Source organism: Dermacentor albipictus, chromosome 1 (assembly GCF_038994185.2).
Source record: "Dermacentor albipictus isolate Rhodes 1998 colony chromosome 1, USDA_Dalb.pri_finalv2, whole genome shotgun sequence".
NCBI lineage: Eukaryota > Metazoa > Arthropoda > Arachnida > Ixodida > Ixodidae > Dermacentor > Dermacentor albipictus.
The window spans coordinates 245208654-245230891 of NC_091821.1; the positions used below are offsets into that span (position 1 = coordinate 245208654).

A 22238-nucleotide genomic window follows, 5' to 3' on the forward strand; every position below is an offset into this window, starting at 1 on the left:
AATTTCCTACCGTGTTCTAGTGCACAATCATGCTGCGATCTGCTTGGGTCTGTCTTAATGTTCTTGTAGCACTGTCTTATATCGCTAGTCGGATGTTGTCGTGCATCGTGTGAAACGCGACAAATGCAACAGCTAGTGTGGGAGCCCGAATAAAACAAAAATAAAAATAAAATCAAGGGAAATTTAGTACTCCCCACATGGATGAATGTGAAAGCAATCATTGCAACCATGCGACTACAGCGACCATGTCAGCTTAAGTGCTGTGATGTCATGTGAGCAATGTTGTTCATCGCAAGGCACCACGCAAGGTTGTGGGTTCGACTCCCACCAAAAGTTGAGGGTACGATGACTTTGGCGATGCAAACGCCTGCAACTACGTTAGATTTTCTGCCTCACAAGCCATATAACACTTTCACATTAAAAAAGAGAGAGAAAAAAGAGAGGTGGGGCCTGTGCCATATGCTTTGTGCAATCCTCCAGCCATGGTATGGGAGAATGCAGGGAAGAAATTTCGCTTGCAGAGACTAGACGGGGGCAAATGAAGAGAGTATTTTGGCAGTGACACTCGCCTCTTGAAACTGTGCGTCTGTGGCACTGAAATATTTTTATCTTGGCTATTAATGAACCAACTTGATAACAGTTTTACGCAGAAACTCCTCTGGGAGTTGTCTAAGTGTGTGCAAGCATTTGCCACTTGCCCATCTCCACGCAGCCAAGTGTCATTATAAATGTTACGAAACTTGATCCAACCAGTATAAATGACAGTGCTGCGTCAACATGAACTGCTGCAAATGGCAGTGCAAGGTGAATTGATGATACAAAAAAAACTACCACAGGTGGCAGCACCAGGTGCACTGATGAAGTTCCCATTGTTACAAGCCATTATTGCTCTTTAGCGCCATCTGTGTCGAATTACTATAAACCGTGATGAACCATATTCCGGCAGCGGTTGTATATGGCATGGCACGGGTTTTACGTTGAAAGCGATCGGCAATGGGGACAGAGTGCGCCGAGTGCTGATACCTTCACGTGTGCTGCGTTTTCACCGCTTAGCTCGCGTTGACGCGAGATGCGTAGGCCTCATGTTGAAGGTGATCTCCGATGGGGACACAGTGCACCGATAGCATCATGTGCACGGTGTTCTTGCTGCTTAGTTTGTGTTGAAGTGAGAGGCAGCACGAAGGTAAATTCGCTTTATGCTGCTGTGGGCCCTATAATGAAAGCAGTCGCCTTACGTGGCGGATGAGTTTCCTCGTTGTGTAGGCGTAGAAATGCACACGCATTTAAAATTCTTGTGATGAAACACTCTCTAGAAGGCATGTAACAACTTCCAGCGTATAACCAAAATTTGCTGCATGGCCAGTGAGGGGCCCTTTATGAAGAGAAAATTGTCTTCAACCCGACAGTAGCATGAAGCTACAAAGGAAACTCAGATTTCTCACGATGCTTCACAGTTGAAGTTTGTGCTTGTCCAGGGTATCAAATTTGAGACCAAAGGGTTCCCAGGCTGGTTATGTTTCACATGTGAGACAGCTCAATTCATATAAGAATGCAGAAATAATTTTAAATAAGCAGAAAACAAAACGAAAACCAGACTGGGCAGCCCAGAGAATTTCTGCTTGCATCATCAGTGCTGATGCTAGAACAGGTAGTCGATGGAACAGGAGGGCTAGCAACGACATCTTGAGACAAGTTCAACCATAATGAATAAATTGTTTGCGCACTGCATACAATAAATACTTTTGTGATGCGATGTGTATACCGAAAAAAATTACCAGAGCTGCCCCTTAACAGCACATGCTGAATGGTTGGTTACTAAGTCCCATCAAAACAGCTCATGTTGAACATGAAGGAACATGCGGTGGACTACACAAATGTTCAATGAAAACTATTAGTTACTAGGTAAATTACAATGACATGCTGCACTAAGACATTTGAACATAAATCAGCCATTTGCACTATAATACATGGATATGTACAAGAAAAACTGCTCCCTGATCCCTGCCCCACATTGTAAAGGCAAAATGTTCCATGTTTACATGGCAAAACAATAAAACAAGAGTAAGCAACAATATTGTGCTTGGCACACATGATAAAATATAATGCTCCAATCTCTTTAACGATGGCCACAAAAGTACTGCAACACTCAGCAAAAAAAAAACGTGCTGCATGAAATAACAAAGGAGAGTAATAGTAACAAGTTGCCAAGCCATAAAAACACTTCCACGCCTGACGCTCGTCTTCAGGATGATTCAATCCATTAAGGTCATAAATGATTAAAAAGGAACCCCGCATGTATTTACACTCTCCTAGCCCACTTAGGATTCTGTACACATTAAATATGATTCCTATATAGCACCTCACATCATCAGAAGAATAAGTTAATAGCAGTCCAGGCACAAGCCAACCCTCTACGGGTGTGGCGCCATTAAAAGGAAAACACCATAAGGTCCACAGATGTCAGTATTGTTGGGAGCCTTGGATTTTCGACTTTGCTGCTTGCAGCAGGCTGTCGAAGTCAAGGTTGTTAACATGTGGCTCTCGCTGGATGTAGTAATACCTCTCGTACTGAGAGTCTGCAGAACAAAAAAGCAAAGTTCAGGCCATTATGTCTTGTTTGCAATAGGTAGTTTTTTTTTCTACTCGCTTACATAATGTTAAAGGTCTTGGAAGATAAAAAATCTCAATATCATCACACACACACACATAAAAATATATATTTTTCATTTGTTATATTTCTAATCTACACATTATGGTGGACCTGTTGGCAAGGAACTAGCTCAGAACGACTGCATCGAGAGGAATAAAAAAAGAAGCTTAAGAAATGGTCAGTTTCTTCCAGAACAGTGTTGAAAATGACCCATTTTGTGCCATTTGCCATTCTAAAGCTGCTTATCAGACAGCCAGTTAATCCTGGCCTCATTTGAATGAGTAAAATTTTGGCTCGCTTCCCCCCCCCCCCCCAAAAAAAAAGCTGTCAATGCTGCTTTGGAAGAAGGTGATATGATTTTGTAGTGTGAAATGAATATTTTTGCACTACAGTGAAAGCTCGTTAATTCGAACTGTACGATTTGGTCCGGCCAAGCTCCACAGAAGTCTGTGTATAAAAAAGCCTGTTATTTCGAACGCGAGAAGGTTCCGCCACGGATAATTCGAACTACGTGCCACCATGCCGGCGGCTTGGCGCCTGGCACACGGCCACAGAAGCGCACCTACTGCCTACACACAAGCCTGCATCGCCTCCGGAACGGAAAGAACGGCGAGAGAAAGCAAAATCGGGAAAAATTTAACCAGCGCGGGGTCGGCCAGAAGCCAGCAGCGGCTGCCTCCTCTCCGTTCTACGTTGACCTCCCAAATCCGGTCCCTCCCAGTGGACTACGCGGCCAATAGAAAGGCATGGATGACGGGGGAACTGTTCGGACAGTGGCTAGCGAAGATGGACAAAAAGTTTGAGTGGTATGGACGGAAAGTCCTCCGGCCCATTGACAACTGTTGGGCTCATAAGGTCGACGTTGAGACGAAGGCCATTGAGCTAGCCTTCCTTCCACCTAACACTATAGCGGCGCTGCAGCACATAGACCAATGTACCATTAAAAATTTTTAATCATTTTACCGGCACCATCTGTTGGAGCAAATTATTTTGAGCAATAATTATCAGGTGACGCTCCTAAGTACACTACACATGCTTGTACGTGCTTGGGAGCAAGTAACCGCAGTTACGATAGCAAATTGCTATCGCTACTGTGGCTTCGGTGCGCAAGCTTTACAAGGAGGAAACCAGCCACTTGCGCCCGAAGATGGCGTCACCGCTCCCATGGCGGCCGTTTTGGACAAGAGTGCAGTGGTGTGTGGTGCGCTGACAGATGAGGACATAATTTCTCGGGTCAGAAACGCTGAACCTGTCGCCGCCAGTGACGAGGAGGAGGCGGAGGAAGATGACGTGCCAGTGAAGCCCTCCAGTGCGGAGGTCATGGCTGGATTGAATGCTGTCCATCTCTTCTTCAGTTTTGAAGAAGGCGAAGAGGAGGCCTTCCGCCACATTCGCTCGTTAGAGCAAAAAGTGCTAGCTGTCGCCTTCAAGGAAAAAAGGCAGGCTACGATCACGGACTTTTTAAAGCATTAAATTTCTGACAAGCCCTACCGCTTTCAAATCGCAGTGTACTGTTGTTCTCCTTCACGTTTGTTAGTTCCAACTTTCGTTAATCCGAACTGAAGTGGCTTCCCCTTGCGGTTCGAATTAACGAGCTTTTACTGTATAATCTTTCATTTTTCTCAAATAATAATTTCTACAAGTTGCTGGGACAAGGTAAACCATCTCTACATGGGAATGTCTGCTTGGATCTTTCCCATACTCGAGAGGTCACACTCAACACCATGCACAGATGGAAATGTCCAAAAAGAGCAAGACATTGACGTGGCTGAGCGCCGTGTCACACAGCGGCACATTGCAGAATGTGTGGGCATATCAGTGAAGAGGGGTTGGCCATATCCTTATATTACTCCTGAACATGCATAATGTTTCGGTCTGATGGGTGCCCAGACTTTTGACATTAGAAAGCAAACGTCTGAGAGAACATCACTGCAGAAAATCTACAACTGTTTGAAGCTGATATTAATCTTTTTCTGCAGAGATTCGTTACAATGGATGGAACTTGAGTGCATCACTTTCGTCCTGAGTCAAAAGGAGCCTTGAAACAGTGGAAACATTCCACCTCTCTGAGCCTCAAAAAGGCAAAGGTGGTTCTATCTGCTGACATGTTAATGGCATCGGTGTTCTGGGAGTGCAAGGGCGTCATTCTCCTGGAATTCCTCCAAAAAGGTCAAACTATCAATGGGAAATACTATGCAGCTCAGATGCCCGAGGTTGGCAATTAAGGAAAAACGGCGAGGCATGCTCCGGAAAGGGGTGCTCTTTCAACAGGCCAATGCATCAGTTCACACATCGGCTGCTGTGATGGCTGCAATTCACTCCTGTCGTTTGCAACTGCTTCAACACACGCTCTATTCCCCTGATTTGGCTCCCTCAGCCTACCACCTATTCCCACAGATGAAAAAGCATGCGCTCAACCTCAAATGAAAAGTCGTAAAATTATTGGCGCCAATACAATTGTAAACAAGCACTAGAAATCGGGCAATTTACGATAAGTCATTAAAGCTGGCAGGTACACATTAGAATATACAAAAATAGCATAATGAAAGAAAAACTGCACAGAACGATCCATCCTACATCTGTACAGAGATCACAGCAAGGTGTTGATATTGTATAACTGTCTCAACTTTTTCATTTGCTCAGTAATTCTTGGCAACTTGCAGCACCAGAACATTGTCATATGAAGAGGTTGACACAGTGCCCGTACGCTTGCAAAACTTTAGTTTTGGCAATGTATCCATGTGTGGAACAGAAGTAGACAAAGCTCTTGATGTGTTGAGGCACATAGCTACTGTCTCACCTGACCACCAACCTTTCCCAGCCAGCATTTTCTATTTGAATCTGCAGACTGTCTCAATAAAACACAACTGCCAAAGGCTGAACAAAGTCTGAACAAGGACATCCTGCTACACATACGTGCACACAAAAGAATGCCCATTACTGACCTAGATCAGCCCAGTTGGTTCGACAGAACTGTCGGCGTCCACCAAAGCAGAGGTCGAAGCGCGGAAGCTTGGGATCATCGTTGCCATCTGGAATGATGACATGGGCACTCGGTTAACTGTACAGACACAAAAGGCCCACTCAAAAGACTTACGTTCGACAGCCTCATACGCATCAGAGCCCCGCAGAAATGTTACAAACCCGTAGTTATCCCTGCATTAAAAAGAGAAAACTTGTACTTGGAAGCTGCCGGACACAAAAGAAGGCACCAAATAGCAAGCAATCAAGCAGCTGAAACCAACCCGTGATCCCGGAAGTGCACGCTGACTTCCTCTATGTGACCAAAACGAGCAAATCTTTCACGCAGAGCAAGCCGAGTTGTCCCTTCGGGGATGTTTCCAACATAAATCACACGTCTTTCTTCCTGCAAAAGAACAGATGGCAGCCAACATGAGATATTTACAAGGGTTGTCCCATACTATAGCTGTCAAGGGTACCACAATACCTGTTTTATGTACAGGTAACCCTGTCCCAAACTTGTGCACATCACTTTCGCCTCTTATGTTTTAATGCAATTAGCACCCTTATGGTACTTTATGGAATTTCTGGGGGCTACCTACCTAGCTACCTGCGTACCTGCATATGTCTCTAACCAGTTTCCTGCCAACCTGGGTCAATGTGCTGTCCATGTTCGAACGGTTATAGCATCAGGCTGCTGTGCTGAGGAAACTAGGTTCAAAATCAATCACCAGAACATCCTGGGTCACTGGGCATGTGCCGCTCATCAATGGAAAATGACAACTATTCCACTCTCTGAAGATGGAATGGCAGAGAAAGCTGACGACAGTCAAAGCTCTCAAATGAAAAGCAAAGCACTTTCACTGTCATTCCATCTTCACAGAGCGGAATGGTTGTCATTTTTTGCATTGCGAGTCTGGCGTCATTGCTTGTTCGAAGTTGCTCGAGCTCGCAATTGTTGTTTTCATTCAGCATTGTGGGAACATTCTCTGTCGGTGGTCTTTTCATGCCGCCGCTGTTTACATTCTATGTTCGCTCCGGCACTCCTCGTACACATGTTCTTCGGGTGTACGAACTATACGTGTCTGCCCCATCAATAATGCAGCTGTTTTTAGCACCGATACTTCTACTGCTTATATACTGCGATAACCTTTACTTCACGCAATTGTTCATGGCGGGCGTTCTAATCGGTTCCGCATTTTCACATCTGTGCCACCACACTGCACCTGTACGGGTTAGAAATCGCTTAGTCCGTTTCTGTTGCTGGACACCGAAAAAACTATGGAAGGTTAGTCATGTACAGCTTTGGCTGTAAAACGATCAAGATTTATCCGGCACTTGGGTGCGATCGAACCCACGTCAGATACATATATTCAGGCAAACTTATCTGAATGTAAACTCACACAAGCGTCATGCATGAACTTTGTGGCTCTGCCGCTCCAGAGGGAAGCACGAGATAGGAGCCCAACTGCGTACACACCTCATGCATGACATCTCTGTGGTGGCAACATTTTGGTCACTACTTTGTGAACAACATTAACTTCACGAACCTCTAGTCATGGGTCACACGGACCTCGATCGCTCGGCACCTGGCACATCATCAGTCACGGAACCGTAATGGCCACTCGGACATCGAGTCGCAACAACTGGTTGACCACGGTGAGATATGCTACCCTGAGTCCCAACAATGGTCAGAGGAGACAGACTGATACAAGATCTTTGGCTGCAGTGGTATCACACACGGGATGCAAAGCAAATGAAATGTACACTGCCCATGGTTCGCATATGAGGAGGGCTGTCTGTACAGATTTCAAATGAAGCAATGGATGCCTTGGGGTGAAGCACACTTCCAGTTTTATGCCTGGCACTATCATCCTATAGCACCAAAATTTTCCCAAACATATTTCTTTTTATTGATTATGCTTTCTTTCCCCCTTATTTTGATGGAAATTTTTTTATATTTCTATGTCTTGTCCTTAAAGGGGCCCTGAATGACTTTTTATCGAAGCTAAGAAATGCATTTGAAGTTAAAATAGGCTATTTCATAAATACTTTACGCAGCATTTCAATGCATTAAGCATAAGTTACTGGATATCAAACAGCTCATTCACGGTGCTTTCGCTCCTCCTTGAATGACTTGCACTTGCAGGGTGTGCCCACAATGCTCCACTTACTGAATGTAACCGTGGCATGCAGTTCAAATTTGATTTTGGATGTTCACCTAGATGTCACTATTTCTGATTTTGGTGCCGACGACGTGCCAAACACGGTTGTCCTTAACGAGCCTCAGTGCACCCAGCCAGTGGACTCGTGGGGGCACCCCGTGGCAGCCGCGGTATCTACACTACGTAGCAGACAGCAGCTACGTGCAACTGCAAATTGTATGCACAGCATTTGCTCTGTGCACGACAGAGCTCGAGTGCCCACTCGCACTCATATGCTCCAGTCTGGCCATGCTAAATGGTGCAGACTGGCTTTGTCCTGCACCTGCTCGAGTGACGGATAGTAGCCACATCCAACTTGCGCATTCTGAAGCACTATCAATAGTACAATATGAAGCGAAGTCTACCAAGGTGTCTAACCGGCAGCGGCCAGGAATGCGTGGTTTCACGTGGTATGAGGCTAGGTGAGTGTTCAAAACTAGTTCAAATTAGACCGATGGCTACGACACCGATAAGCAGGGTGGCTAAAGTTTAGTTCCTACATGGGTGGCTGCGCATGAGCAGACGATACTCAGCTCCTTCCAGAAGTAGGCAATTATAAAAATAGTAAAGCAGATTTTCGCTTACTTCAGCCTGTTTAATAAACTAGAAGCACACTGATCCAAATACCATTCTTGACTGATGTCAGCTATTATCCAATAGTAGCTGCATATGGGAATCTGCTATATTGCAAAATAAGTGTCAAGAAAAGAGTGAGGGGCAAGCTATTGTCGAAAAGAGTTTTAGAGAAAGGAAACTTCATGCCGCGCCTGCAAGTGCCATGTGCCCCACACGACGGCAAAACTTGGCTGTTCATAGCAGAGTATGCTATCCGCGGACTGTTTTTTCACCAAGCCTGAGGGGTGGATCAGGACACCTTTAAAGGATTGATTTGCAACCAAGCGTGCTTGAGAATTCAAGACAAAGCCATTCGAATGCACACTTATCACTTGCGTTGTGTTCAGCATGGCTTCTACAAGCACTCAGTATGCCTTTCCCTCACAACCATAGTTTTTTTAGCACACAAGATTGTACACCTCCATGCAAATCTGCTCCCGTTATAGGAATACATACAGCAACTCTAGCAGCACTGTAGCAAACTGCAACAAGTTAACAAAATATTACGAAATTTTTACTCTTCTCCCACTCTGCAGCCTCTCAACAAGTCTCAGCTAAATGAAATGTGTCCTTCTACCATGGCCTATGCTATGGAAAAATAAATAAATAAATAAAAATAAAAAAGAACTAGAAATCTGTCTTAGCTAATGGTGTCTGCTGCATATTTGCCAGGTTCCACAAAGTTCCTTGCAGCAATGATCAACCATCTCCCCAGCCAATGTTGAGGCACTGTAGCATGATGTCATTGGCAGCGAAACAAATGTGGGATTTTTTTGCAAGTTCCCTACAATACACTGGGCAGTAGTGCTTGGATTAGGTGGTGAGGGTTATCACCATGACTGGTGCATCTGACTGCTACAAGTCAAGCTCACCACCTGCCTCTACAATACTGTCACAATTTGAATATGCCCACGCTAACAACGGCTGTTGCAGTCTCCTGGTTCAATGTGCCCATATGCAGTTGGAAGTTGCAAAACACTGTAGTAACTCAGCGCCCTTACGAGCTCAGCCTGTCCTAGCAAAGGTATGTGCTGTTTACATGTGCTGAGTCATGCTGCACATCCAAACCTCTTTGTAGCTGCATGGGCAGAGCTTGGAATGCAATGTGCAGGAAGTTGCTACAGTAAAACCTAATTAATTCGGACTCGTACTTTGGTCCCGGCAGACGTATGCATTATTTAATGCAACGAAACTTGTTACCATATTAACTCGCATAATGATTGCACTTTTTTGTAAAAAAAATTGACACAAATTCAGGGGTGCGATCATAATGCGGGTTAAATTTCCCATGAAAAGAGAAATTTTTTTTTTCATTCCGCGTTTGCTGCGGGATGAGAACAGGTCAACAAATAGCTGGCTGCCGCTGTATGTAGTGCGGGACACCAAAACAAAAATGGCGGCAGGCGGAACAAGCTGAACATGACTTTTTCTTCTCGCGAGTACATTACGTGCATTGAAACTGTTACTTCCATATCAGTAATGAATAATATCGTTAATATCCGCAACTTTGCGGCAATAACGCAGCCATGTCCACTTTGAGGGGACAGAAACAGATGGGCGCGCTTAGCTGCCAGTGACAGAAACACATGGCGGGCACCCTGCGGAAACTGCGGCATTTGTCTTCACTAGACTATCCCAATACGGTATGTTTCTGCTAAGGGTGGGCGAATATCTTAGCTGTGTTACAAGTATCTGTGTATGAATAGGGTGCACTTCTAACATATCAGTGTAAACGTGGCTACTATCGTTGCCGGTAGCGATTTGTTGCGTGCCCACGAGTGCAGACGAGAAGAACCGAAAGGCGCCTTTGTTGTTGTTGACCACAACCACTATAAAGCCTACGCATAATAAATGCAAGTTTGGTTGTAGCTTTTTTTTGTCATAGAGTGCGGAAAAGTGATGAAAGGAATGAAATGGGGCATCTGCTTAAGAATGTTTGGTGCATGCAGACCGCTTGGTTTGTCTTGAAGAGTTGTTCGCATAGCATTCGACAGATGGTAAGTGCAATCATTATTAGCTAGACTTGGCACACGACATATCGCTGTGGCAAGTTCGGGGTACGACCATTACACGGGAAATTCGGATATATTTGGCTGCACATCAGTTAATTCGGACATCCCTCGAAGACCGCATTCGCTACGTGCCTCCATGACTGCATAGTTGCCATACATGGTTACGTTGATAGCGGCTGCGGTTTTGTCCGCGGTGATTGTGGCAAACAGTAGTTTCGTTTTGACTCGCTGCATGCGTCAGCTGTGCGCCTTCAGAGCAGCAAGGTTGCCATCCATGATCACATTGACAGTGGCTGTGGTTTCGTCCGCAGCGATTGTTGCAAACAGTACTTTCGTCTTGACAAGCCTTCGAGGATGAAGAGCGCTGGCTACATCGCGATGGACGGCAACCAGCTCGCTGGCGAAAAAATCATTGGGATGTGTGCGCAGTAGTGAAAAGCACGTCTCAGATGGAGAGACAGGCTGCGGCCTCACTGTGAAGGAAGTTGCCAGGGCTTCGCCGCTGTGAGCGCTAATCAGCCACGAGACGACAACTGCAGCTTCCGCACTGCTTTTGTGCAAAATAGAAACAGGATTGGCTCATTCATTCAGTAAATAAAAATTGGTCGTGTAGTAAGCATTTGTTTATTGTTTTATTGATGCCCTCGATAATTCAACATTCGGTTAACTCTGACGTTTTTTTAGGTCCCGTGAAATCCAAACGAACTAGGTTTTACAGTAATGGCAATTTACAGCAACCAAACAGGAATAAAGACGGAGTATTTTCACAATTTGAAGCTCCTGCTCAGAACTACCATATGGAGGTCATATTCACACCTGTAAATTGCATGAAGGGTGTACTGACACAAAATTTCATCCATATATTCTTGTTTGTATGAGGACATAGTCACTAAAAGAGACCTCAACTAGTGTGTGATTAGTAGTTTTTCTTGTTTATTGCGAATAGTTCCAGCTTGAACTCTCAGAAGCACCAAAATGCTAAGTCATGCTGCTCACAAACCACAATACTGTAAGAGTTGAACTCGTCCCCCCATAAACAAATGGGTGCAGTGTCATACCACATTGCACTGCTCAAGCCTATATGGTCCAAACTACCTTTGGTACCTCTGAAGTTTTGTTCGTTGTTTGCCTGGCTCAGCACTACTTGGCACTATCCACAGAATAAAAGGAGCGCCAAGGATGGAAGAAACGGCAAAAAGGGGCTGCTGACTTTCAAGCAATGCAAAATGTTGCACAAGCCTGTCGGTTTCGTACGGTATTTTGAAACCTCAGTCACATTACAATGTCACTGCCATGAAGTACAGACAAATGAGCAAATAAGTGCACCGACACTACAAAATCGAGTGCAATCAGTAAGCTCACCTCACAACAAAAATGGTACAAAGAATATATCAGCACTTGTATTAAAGAAATACCATAATGCAGAGCGAGTGTGCAATTTTCTTTCTCTTTGCTAACCTGGTTTGGGCTATGGTGCTGCCTCTATTTTCACAACAGTTATATCTATGTATTTGATATCTTTAACCTGATCTAGGAATGCATATTTCTCAACAGCACCAGCTTACGGAAGCAATATGCTCCTTACTGTGCTTGGTTGCGAGCAGTTTGAGCAAATCTTGTTTGTACTAAAGAAGAGAAAAGAGAGATGGGTGGAAAGGAGATGCAAGCAATGTATCAAGTTTTAGCTTTTTTTCCCCCCTTTAGGAAGTAAGCATACATGTTTTTTTTTCTTGCTGCTTCTGCTGCCCACTTTTTTTCCTCGCAAAGTAGCAAGTAGAGACCACGAAGTCCAGTTCAGCTCTAACCTAACCTGCCACATCAACAGGGCCACCTTGAAATGTAAGCTTCCAACCCACATTCACAAAAGTGCCGCTTTCATTAGTAGCAGCTTGTGGAGTTGCTGGGCAAGCGTAATGAAAGAGATGACACCTTTCTTTCTGCTTCATTCTATTTCATACTTTACGTTGAGTTTTCAGTCACAGGTGACAAATTTCACAATTACTTTTGCATGAAGTCTGGCTTTACAACAGTCCTTTCAAAGAAAAGAATCTATGGTCTAAACAATGCTGCAGAGCCCCTTTAAAGGGGCCCTGAACCAGCCCTTGGGCTTGGTGAAATAATACAGTCCGCGGGTAGCATATGCTGCTGTGAACATCTCGGCCACGATTTGCTGTCGTACGCAGTGTGTGGAGCTTGAAAAGAGAGCATTTGAGAGAATGGTGACCGCGATCTGTTTGCAACAGAAAGCCCTGTCCTCACTCACATCTGGAAGCTTTATTTCGTCATTCTCTTAGACGGCTACTATTGGTTGATAGCCGACATCAAGCTGTGGTCGGCTACACAGCGTAGATACCGCAGCCGCCGCAGCGTGCCGCCACGAGTCCACTGATTAAGCACACTGCAGCTTGCTCAGGACAACTGCGTTTGGCTTATGTTTAGCGTGTCGTAGGCACCAAAGGCATTGGCATTGTGGCGTCTACTTTAACATCCAAAGTGAAATTTGAACTGTGCACCACGGTGGCATTTAGAAGGCGAAGAGTTGTGGAAATGCTCCACTGCGCCGTAGCCATCATAGTGCAAGGCACTGAAAAGGAATGGGAGCAAAGCGGAGGCTGTGTTTGATTGCCAATAACTCTGCTTCTGCTGAATGCACTGAAATACTTTTCACTGCAAAGTATTTCTGAAATAGCCTATATTCAGTTCAAATGCCTTTCTCCACTTCAGCGGTTCAGAGCTCCTTTAAGCAACAAAAAATGTTTGGCACTTCCGATATTCCCTCTCAGAAGTTGTCATTATAGCTTCTACTCAATCTCTGTGTGCGTCTTCTGCATGTTTACTCGATCTGCTACATGGTTGTCCTTTGGCATGCACCAATTTGAGAAAACCAGAAAATTGCTTAGGTGGAGCTGAGCCAGGATAATGGAGAGCTATTGCAGTTATTTTTTTTTTCCAAATTTAACATTAGCCCTCTGTGATAGGTCAGAATGGCTCAGTGCTGCTGCTGCTGTGCGGCCTCACATCGCTGAAGAGCATTTGTTCCACTTCAGGATAACTGGGGAGGGGGGGGTGGTACATGCTAAGAAATTGAACATCACATTCGCAGTACAGTCGAATCTGGTTGCAATGAAGTCTCATCTAACATGAAAATACCTTCTTCACAGGTGATATTCGTTATAAGCATTTAGTCATTGCATGCTGATATCAGCAATAAACATTTTAGACCTGATTTGTTATATCTGGCAATTTGTTATGTCCACGTTAACTACATAGTAGTTCAAATGTATTAAGTTGGTATAGTACAAATCAAGAGTGCCAGAAGCGATGTATTTGCTGAAGAAACTTATTCTACTTTGTAGAGGTGATATGCTTTGTAAATAAAACAGTGCACCTTCTGATCTGGAATTCGTCGACGTGGTGGGGAAGGCATAAACCTCCGTGGCTCCTTTTGGCAGTGCTGCGGCCGCCATGAACTATGGCAGTCACGAGAACGCCGGGACGACCGAGACCGCTGTCGCACTGAGTCATCAGATGATCCATATGAAGAACTTCCGGAAGACGGAGAGCTGGAGCGAGACCGCCGCCGCCGCCTAGGTGATCGTGAAGGCCGCCTTGCCACGCTGCGCTTTTGTGGGCGGTAGCTCCTGGTTACAGATGGTGATCTGGACACAGGTCTCACCACAGCATGATCACGTTTCCCCGAGTGGTTTTCAGCCCTGGAACCACCCTTGGCTGCTGTGCAGTAGTCATGGTCAGGGGTGGCAGCAGGACATGGCGCCGTGTTGGTAGCTGCGTCATTCTTTGATGGACGACTTCGTTCAGGAGGCTGAATCAAGATTGGACTGCGCTTTTTTGCAGAGGCTGCTTTCATACGGTCTAGCAGAGAACTGGAAACTGAGGAGAGAAAAAGAAATGTACGATTACTATTTCAGACCACGATTTCATTTCACCACCAAGAATACCTTAGCAGTAAAGGTAAAAAAAAAAAAAACAATAACAAAGAAGGCGGGGTGGGAGGGGTCAGGTATGCTACGACACAGTGACGTGTAGCATTGTTGATGACAAGTTGGTTTCAAGAGCCAAAAGATCCCAATCTTGCTTAATGAAGGCTACATGCTCCAGTCGTACACACAGAGTAAATAACTGCAGAGCTATCTTAAAGCAACATTTTAAAACGCATAAAGACAATGATAACCCCTTAAAATTACTTAAGAAATGGAAAACAAGACATCCACCCAATCGTAGTAGTTACTACAAAGGAAACCCATACGGTTTCCTCGAAAGAAAAGCCTCGCAGTTGAAGAAAAATTCTTTGGTCCAGGATTCGAACCCGGGACTACTGCTTTCTGGCACCAGAACGAATTTTTCTTCAATTGCAAGGCTTTTCTTTCGAGGAACTCGTATGGGTTTCCTTTGTGACAACTGCTACAATCAGGTGGAGGTCTCATTTTCCGTTTATTAATTGCTTCCCTCCACCTTGTGGGTTTCTGCAGAACTATTACGTCAAACTCTTGCCTTTGCTTCGAGTTGGTGACAAATTCAACTTCGCCCTGCCATCTGCTAGCCACATGGTTAGCTCACATGGTAGAGTGGCTGCCCTGGAAAGGTGGTGGTCCCGGGTTTCCATTTATTTTCTGTTCCCGTTTATTTATTATTGCCCTCCACCTTGCAGGTTTCCGCAGAATTATTACCTTAAAATTACTAATTCAATGTATGAAGTATGGCCAACATCCTTGCCAAAATGATAGCAGGGCATTCCGAAATCCCAAATGACTCGACAAAACAGCTGGGCCAAAGAAAGCATAACGGCTGCTGAAAAACATTGCAACGTAGATGAAACTAAAAAAATTCTACCTGAATGAACCCCGCACACACAGTCGGTACATAACACTGTATCAGTACTTAAATTACCGTCAGTTCAATCAAGTGTTTTCTGTGCAGGTAATGTAAAGCAACTCAAACTCGTTGACTGCATCTGGTACACAGTATATGATAGTAACATGACACTAACATGAGACTCAAAGATGACTGCTGTGCTGTGAAGGGTACATGTACGCATTTCACAGAAAAAGTATGCTGTGGAAGCCCCCATCATCATCATATTCACCACATCCCCACACTCCTTACTCTTCGCATTCTATCCCTGTCGTTCCCCTGAACCCCTTCCCCAGCATGGAGTAGCAGGCTAGAGACACTTCACTCAGGCCAACCTCTCCACCTTTCTGGCATTAAAAATTCTCTAACATGAGATGGATTGTAATACACATACCAACAGGTGCTCCTTCAGCTGCATTCTTTGGGCTCTTGTCTGGCAGAGGCTGAGTGTCTGTCTTGGTAGGTGTGCTAGGCTCTGTGCTTTGAAATGACTTCGTGTCGTCGTCAACAGAAACAACATCCACCTCATCTTCCTCTGAAGACTCTATCTTTGGCACCTCTTTGATCCAGCCAGGTAGTTCACTCACCCAGTTTATGTCCCCTTCAACCTCCTCTTCTACTGAACTTTTTATATCAGGAACATTTTTGCCCCAAATGGGACTCTGCTGCACCCAGCACGCCACTTCTGATTCGAAAACAACAGATGGGTCGGGGAGTTCAAATGGCAAGTCCGGGTCAAGCAAATCCTTATCATCATCTTCTAGAAGGGGTCCAGAGAGGAGGTCAAAATATACTTGCTCCATATTCCTACAGTTGATCAAGTTGTTCATCTCCATTGAATACATTTGTTGCCGGCTTCTGCAAAGAAAAAAAAAAAATCGCGCACGATCAGCTATATCAGCGAGGTGCTAAGCACTAAACAGCACAAAAATAAAGCAAATCATTCAAAGATTAAAGCGCGAACTGACTTTCCCCGGTTGTGATAACGAATATGCCGACTTCACAAGCCGTTGTCAGCACCACAGCCTGATACTGCGACGACGAGAAACAAGGGGGGAGGCGATACCGAACGCAAGCGCAGATCGGACAAGAGATCAGACGAATCATTTTAAAAGACATTCGTCACTGCGTTCGCGAACAGTCGGCGTGCGTGAGAGACAACCACTGACAGAGGACAGCGATTCCTGTAATTGAGGGCATCCACGTGTATACCAGTATGCCGGCATGACTGCTGCGCACGCGGCATTTCCGAGAACGCCATGCGCAGGTAGCGCACTCCGCGCACTGCGATGACACAAGTAAATATGGTGTTAACAGCATCATCAGCTACCTTAAAACAATCAAATTATCCGCCCTGAATCACCAGGCAGCGTAACACTGAGATGCCTATCAATTATACAGCTTTCGGGGCTGTTAAACTTGTCCTTCAGAGTCAACAATATGGCATCAGGCGGACCGGCTCCACGTGTGAACACGTCGCGTTTCGCACGCGCCTTTAAGGGATACACATACCTAGCTTTGGCACTGGATTTAAGTATCGTTACTGCGTTCGACAACGGAGTAAAGATTAAGGACTGACTCGTATTTCAAGAGTTGGAAAGCGCCGAATAAGCCTAAAGCATTACACGTGTTCCGGCAGTAGTAAAACGGAATGGGCCACTACACTGCGAAGTAGTTCACAGAAATCAAATCCGCCAGTAGTAAAAGCATGATGAAGTTTGGTACTCACATTTCGGCAAAGTCGGTGTCAGCTAAGCGATTTTGGCATTAGGAAATTTTGGGATGTAGAAGCACGTGCTTTCGCCTTTGACGGGAAGACAGAACTCGACGCCCAGTGCTAGCCGTGCACTGCGCTTCTGACGCACTCCAAGAGGTGGCGGCGCAGTGCGTCGACCGGTCCAACGATAGCCAACGCGGCCGGCCCACTCTCGCCACGGTGTCTCCCGCTCGCGTCACGCGCCCGAGTTTTTTCTGGTATTTTGCACTCACTCAGCTCACTCACCGCCCTTGCCCTCTTCGCCGTAAGCTTTGCGTTTGTGCGTTTTCTCTCTGCTTCGCCACATCCGCCCAGGACCCACATGTTCTGTTGGGAGCGCTGCTGTCTTATGTGCTAAAGTGCGTGCGTCTATTGTTGTGCGGCGCGTCAGTCATAGCTTCAGTGCTGTGTTTTGATGGTTTCTCGTTAATTCAAGAAGGTCAGTTTGATATGGCTGTGCCTTGGCCTGCCGTGTGAGTTTTGCAGTAAAGTCCTCACACCATTGGGACCCATTGGGACTGCTAAAGCCAGTAGTAGAAAGAAGCTGAACTCGTTGAACCGTCTTGACATCACATGGCGTGCACGTGTAGTAACCGAGTTTCACCGGCTTCGCGTCTGCGCGTAAAGTAGCGGTTGTACATCGTCCGTTTTGCGCAACTCTTTAACAAGCAGTGCAGCAGGTGTTAAAGAAACATTTCAGAAACTGGAAGTACAAAGTTATGTGGAGAACTCGCTACTTGCTCCACGTCAAGCTGTCTTGACATTATAATGTTAAAAAAGAAAGTGTTTAGGCTGTTACAGTTTAAACAAACTAATGTGCTGACAGGATTGTGCTGCTTCTAATTTTGATCTTAAACTGCCGTGGTGGCTGAATGGCAGTGGCATTGTGCTGCTGAGCACGAGGTAGTGGGTTCTATACCGGCTACATTTCTGTGGTGATGACACTCGCTATTCAAGGTGAAGTTGCATAGAACCAGCTTAATCAGTAATCATAAACGCTCTGTATAGCGTACACGCGAGCAAAGAAGCGAAGTGTCAAATGAAGAAATAGCCTGAGCAGGGTATGTTTCAGTGTTGTAGCAGCTTACTTTATGTAGAGCTTCATGCAATGCAAGTTCTCCAACATGAAAAGGCAGGGTTGGGGGATGTTTCGTACTTCGCCACATAATGTCTGAAAACTGCAAGTGTAACACTATCCACACACGTCTTCAGCTCCTTGGTTGCGCGCGTCAGTAGCTCTCGGCGCTTTCCTGTTTATGATTTGTGCATTTGTTGTCAGCACTTAAGGAGAGTGGAGACCCATCGCAAAAATTAACAAGTGTGGAGTAGAACATGGCAACTTTGAGTCCTATTAAACTTCGAGCCCGAACTATGATTAGTATATTATATTATATATTATTATATTATAGAATAGTATATTTAGTATGTTTTACATTGTGAGGCATTGCAATTTATTGTCCTCCGGAGTGTATGAGCACTGTTTCACTGCTGATGAAATGACATAATAGACATCTCATGATGTCACATAATAATCTACTCTACACCTTATGTTGATGTTTAATTTCAAATTATTTTCGGTATGTAGGATTTTTTATTGCATGTTTCTGCATAACAATAATCTAATTCAGATACAATGTTGTTAGAGTTTCGTGAACCTGAATGCTACTGCTAGCACCTAATCTTGGTACTCTCTACTGTTTTATGTGACAAACCATTATATGTGACCAACTCTTAAGCCTTAAAATATGCGGTCTGAAAGGAACGTTGTGCTCACTGCCTCTCATATTTTTCCTCAGGGACAGCATTACTACAAAGGGGGACACCAACAGAGAACCACTATGCTCAAAGGAGGACCACTGTGTATTGCTGCAGCTCTAGTTGTTTTTGCAGTGAGTGCATATTGCCAGCAACAGGCTGTCATTGTAGTTGCTGACGAGGAAGTATCTCAAAATAAGAATGAAAAAGAAAGCAGCAAACCTGAAGAGAACCCAACAAAACAATTTCAAGCCACAAATCAATGGAAAGAAGTTAAGCCAGGTGAATATATGCAGCAGCTGAGATGGCTTTTTCCATGTAAATTGTGCTTGTAATGTTGCATTACTCTGTTTCTTTTTTTTTTTGCCTCTATCCTTCTAGAACAGGGATCTCAAACTTGAGTTGTGACAATACAGCAGTTACCTGCCGTAGTGTTGCCCAGTGGCTGTGGTGTTTCACTGCTGAGCTCATGGGTTTGGTTCCTGGCCATTATGGCCACATCCTCATGGGGACAAAATGCCAAACACTTAGGTGTTCATTAAAAAACCCAAAGTTGTCAGAACTAATATGTAGCCCCTCATTATGGAATCTTTCACAGCCTTCGCATTGCTTTGCTATGTTGAGCACCATCAATCGACTATACAGTAGCTGTTCCCATCAAAGTGTCTTGCTTGATTACAGGAATAGAATGTCGGACATCACAGGCCTTGGCCGCTATTATTTGCTGACACCATCTCGTGCTTTGAAGTTTCTAATAAAGAAAAAGTTGAGGAGCCATTCCACTCTATGATGGTGGATGACCAGCAAAGCTGTAGCATATCACACATGGTTAGACAAGAACGAGAAGAAAGGGGGTTAACTGAGGGGCCCAATCTTTATTAATCATATCGTGAGAAGCCAACAAACAAAGACACCAAGGTCAACATAGGGGAAATTACTTGCACTTACTAATTGAATTAAATGATAAATTAATGGCAATGAAAGTGGATGAAAAAACAACTTCGCCGCAGGTGGGGAACGATCCCACGTCTTCACATTACGCGTGCGAACAACTTTGCCGCAGGTGAGGAATGATCCCACATCTTCGCATTATGCATGTGAAGACGTGGGGTCGTTCCTCACCTGCGGCAAAGTTGTTTTTTCATCCATTTTCATTGCCATTAATTTAATTCAGTTAGTAAGTACAAGTAATTTCCCCTATGTTTTCCTTGGTGTCTGTTTGTTGGCTTCTCATGATATGGTTAGACAAGGGTACATTAGTAATTTTCATCATTTGGTCATGGTAGTGATGATAGTGTTGTGATTACTTTCATATACACTGATTGGTTCGGTTACAACCTTAGACAGATTCTTGGCCAAAGTTAAAAATCTATACACGACCGTTGTTGAGTAGTCGAGTGACTTCGATTGGTGTGTCCAAAAACAAGAAAGGGGCTGACAGATGGAATAGCACACTGTGGTATAAAGTTTGTAAACATCTGAGGCACTTTATCCCTGTTTACAAACTTTATACCACAGTTCGATTGGTGTGGCACTTCAAAGCAAACTCTTCTGGTGTAAACTGAATGAACCATTTCTTGTCTGGTTTTAAAATGGCCACATTGAAGTCTCCAACAATGATCACAGGGGCAATGTCATGCAAAGTGTGTAGTCATGAATTTCTCGATATCACACTTGGGTGTGCCTGAAGATGTATACACAGTGGATACCACAATTCCGTCTTTCGTTTGTACGGCAGTACGGACATCCCCACAGTCGGTGGCATTGACCTTTTGTGAGTCAGGGGTGTATGCTTGCATATACATTTTGTCCTTTGCATATATGGCAACACCTCCTGCTTGTGAGTCATGGAAAAAGAAGACGTGTGGAGTCCTAGCCATACATAGCTTTGATGCAAAAAATGCAAAAAAGACAAGTGTACCACTGTCCTAACTGTTTGTTTGTTTGTCTGTAGTGCACAATAGGCATAAGTGGCAAGACATGCAATTGTTTACAACCATCTTGTTCCCCCTGAGTCAACAGCTGTCTGTCTGGCTCTTCAGGCGAGGCCGTACCGGCTGGTCTGCATGTACGAATGAATTTAGCAACAGGCCATGCTGAAGCAAAATTAATGGATGGAGATCAATCGAAGGATGCGCAACAATCCCACAGCTCTGGCAGCCAGGATAACCGTTTGCTCCTGGAGCAAGCTAAAGATGGGCCTTCCATAATGCTTTCTGTAAGTATTATTGTCATCTGTACACTACCATATTGCAACAATGGATATTGTCTTCAAAATGCCCCGTCGGAATAAATATTGTGGAAACCCATCAGGTAAAGAAGATTCCGCATCAGTAACAGTTGTCATCCACCAGACTGTGGTGTGAAGCTGTAAAGGAAATCCATGGGATTTATTTGCTTAACTTTGCTCCCACAGCTATTTGTGCTCATTCAAGTACTCTCAGTAAGCCCCCTCTCAAAGGTTGTGTACTGTTTATCAAAACTTTGTAACACCGTCGGTTTATGAACTGTCATGACTCGTGTGCTGTGGTGGTTTTCTTTGTGGGTGTGTGCATGGGGGGGCATTTGTGTGTGTGCGGGTGAACGTGAATTAGCCTGGCTGACCTCTTACTCCAGAGCCTTATCTGATCTCTGTGCCATGTTTGTGAGTCAACAAAAATAGCTGTGCTCCCCTTTGTGCTGTAATGAAGGTTGACGGACGTCATGTCTTCTGACTGTCACTAGAGTTCAAGGGACATTATCCCTATTTCACAAGTAAAACGTCAAGTGATTCTAGCATGTGACTGCCTGTGACTTTAATTTTAAGATCTGTTGTGATCACAAAGGCAACCTGTCCTCTCTGTGGGTCAGCTGTTATGTGTATGTAGGGCCCTAAGGGGGAGCAATCTCAACTACCGGAGGAGCCTTATCACATTGGTGAACCTTTACTGAACTCAACTTTGGCAGGTCATTCAGTAGCCGGGAGAAAATTTAGAAACAGAAATGGAGAACTAAGTCTCTGACTATGCTACCTTTCAAGGGGGCATTGCGAAGCATTTTGAATGTGAAAAATGGTACTAAAACCCACCTAGTCTTTAGACAGTGCTGTCATCAGCTCCTAAGATAAATATTGTTATAAGCCTTAAAATACAGCTTGTCCTTTCCTCCAACATTTCTGTAACCTTTGCCATCTTCTGTGTTTTATAACCCAATAAATTCTTATGAGCGTTGGCCGGATATCTTTAGATGTTACTAATATTCAATGCCCGTGACACTATCAAAAATGTGCTTTTTGGTGCTATTGTAATTTAATGTGCGAGTATTGTACTAGTATTAATATTTGTCCATAGCTAGATTTGCCACTTGGCTGGTTTTTCACCAGCACAGCCAGTTTTTTCGTTATGGTGCAGGCTGCTGGTTTGACACCCACACTG

At 44.6% G+C, this 22238-nt stretch overlaps 2 protein-coding genes across 8 annotated transcripts in view; one reads left to right on the forward strand and one right to left on the reverse strand.

The window, feature by feature from the left end:
* Positions 1–744: 744 nt before the first annotated feature.
* On the reverse strand, positions 745–17183 carry LOC135907932 (peroxisome proliferator-activated receptor gamma coactivator-related protein 1-like). The gene is made up of 7 exons (XM_065439727.2): positions 17044–17183; positions 15709–16172; positions 13831–14333; positions 5896–6017; positions 5748–5806; positions 5596–5682; positions 745–2576 (listed from the first exon to the last, which is right to left on the reverse strand). The coding sequence occupies exons 2-7, from the start codon at positions 16157–16159 to the stop codon at positions 2461–2463; spliced, it is 1338 nt and encodes a 445-aa protein (XP_065295799.1). The 5' UTR covers positions 16160–16172; positions 17044–17183; the 3' UTR covers positions 745–2460.
* Sil1 (Sil1 nucleotide exchange factor) overlaps positions 17150–22238 on the forward strand; it is a 30178-nt gene continuing 25089 nt past the window's right edge. Inside the window, exons 1-3 of one of the 7 annotated variants that reach the window (XM_065439734.1) lie at positions 17150–17288; positions 18867–19107; positions 20868–21043. In XM_065439734.1, coding sequence (XP_065295806.1) covers positions 18909–19107; positions 20868–21043 — 375 coding nt within the window. In that variant the 5' untranslated portion in view covers positions 17150–17288; positions 18867–18908. Of the gene's footprint in view, positions 17351–17370; positions 17544–17991; positions 18132–18866; positions 19108–20867; positions 21044–22238 lie in introns of those variants that run through there. The other 6 variants (XM_065439729.1, XM_065439731.2, XM_065439728.1 and 3 more) reach the window with 6 other exon arrangements.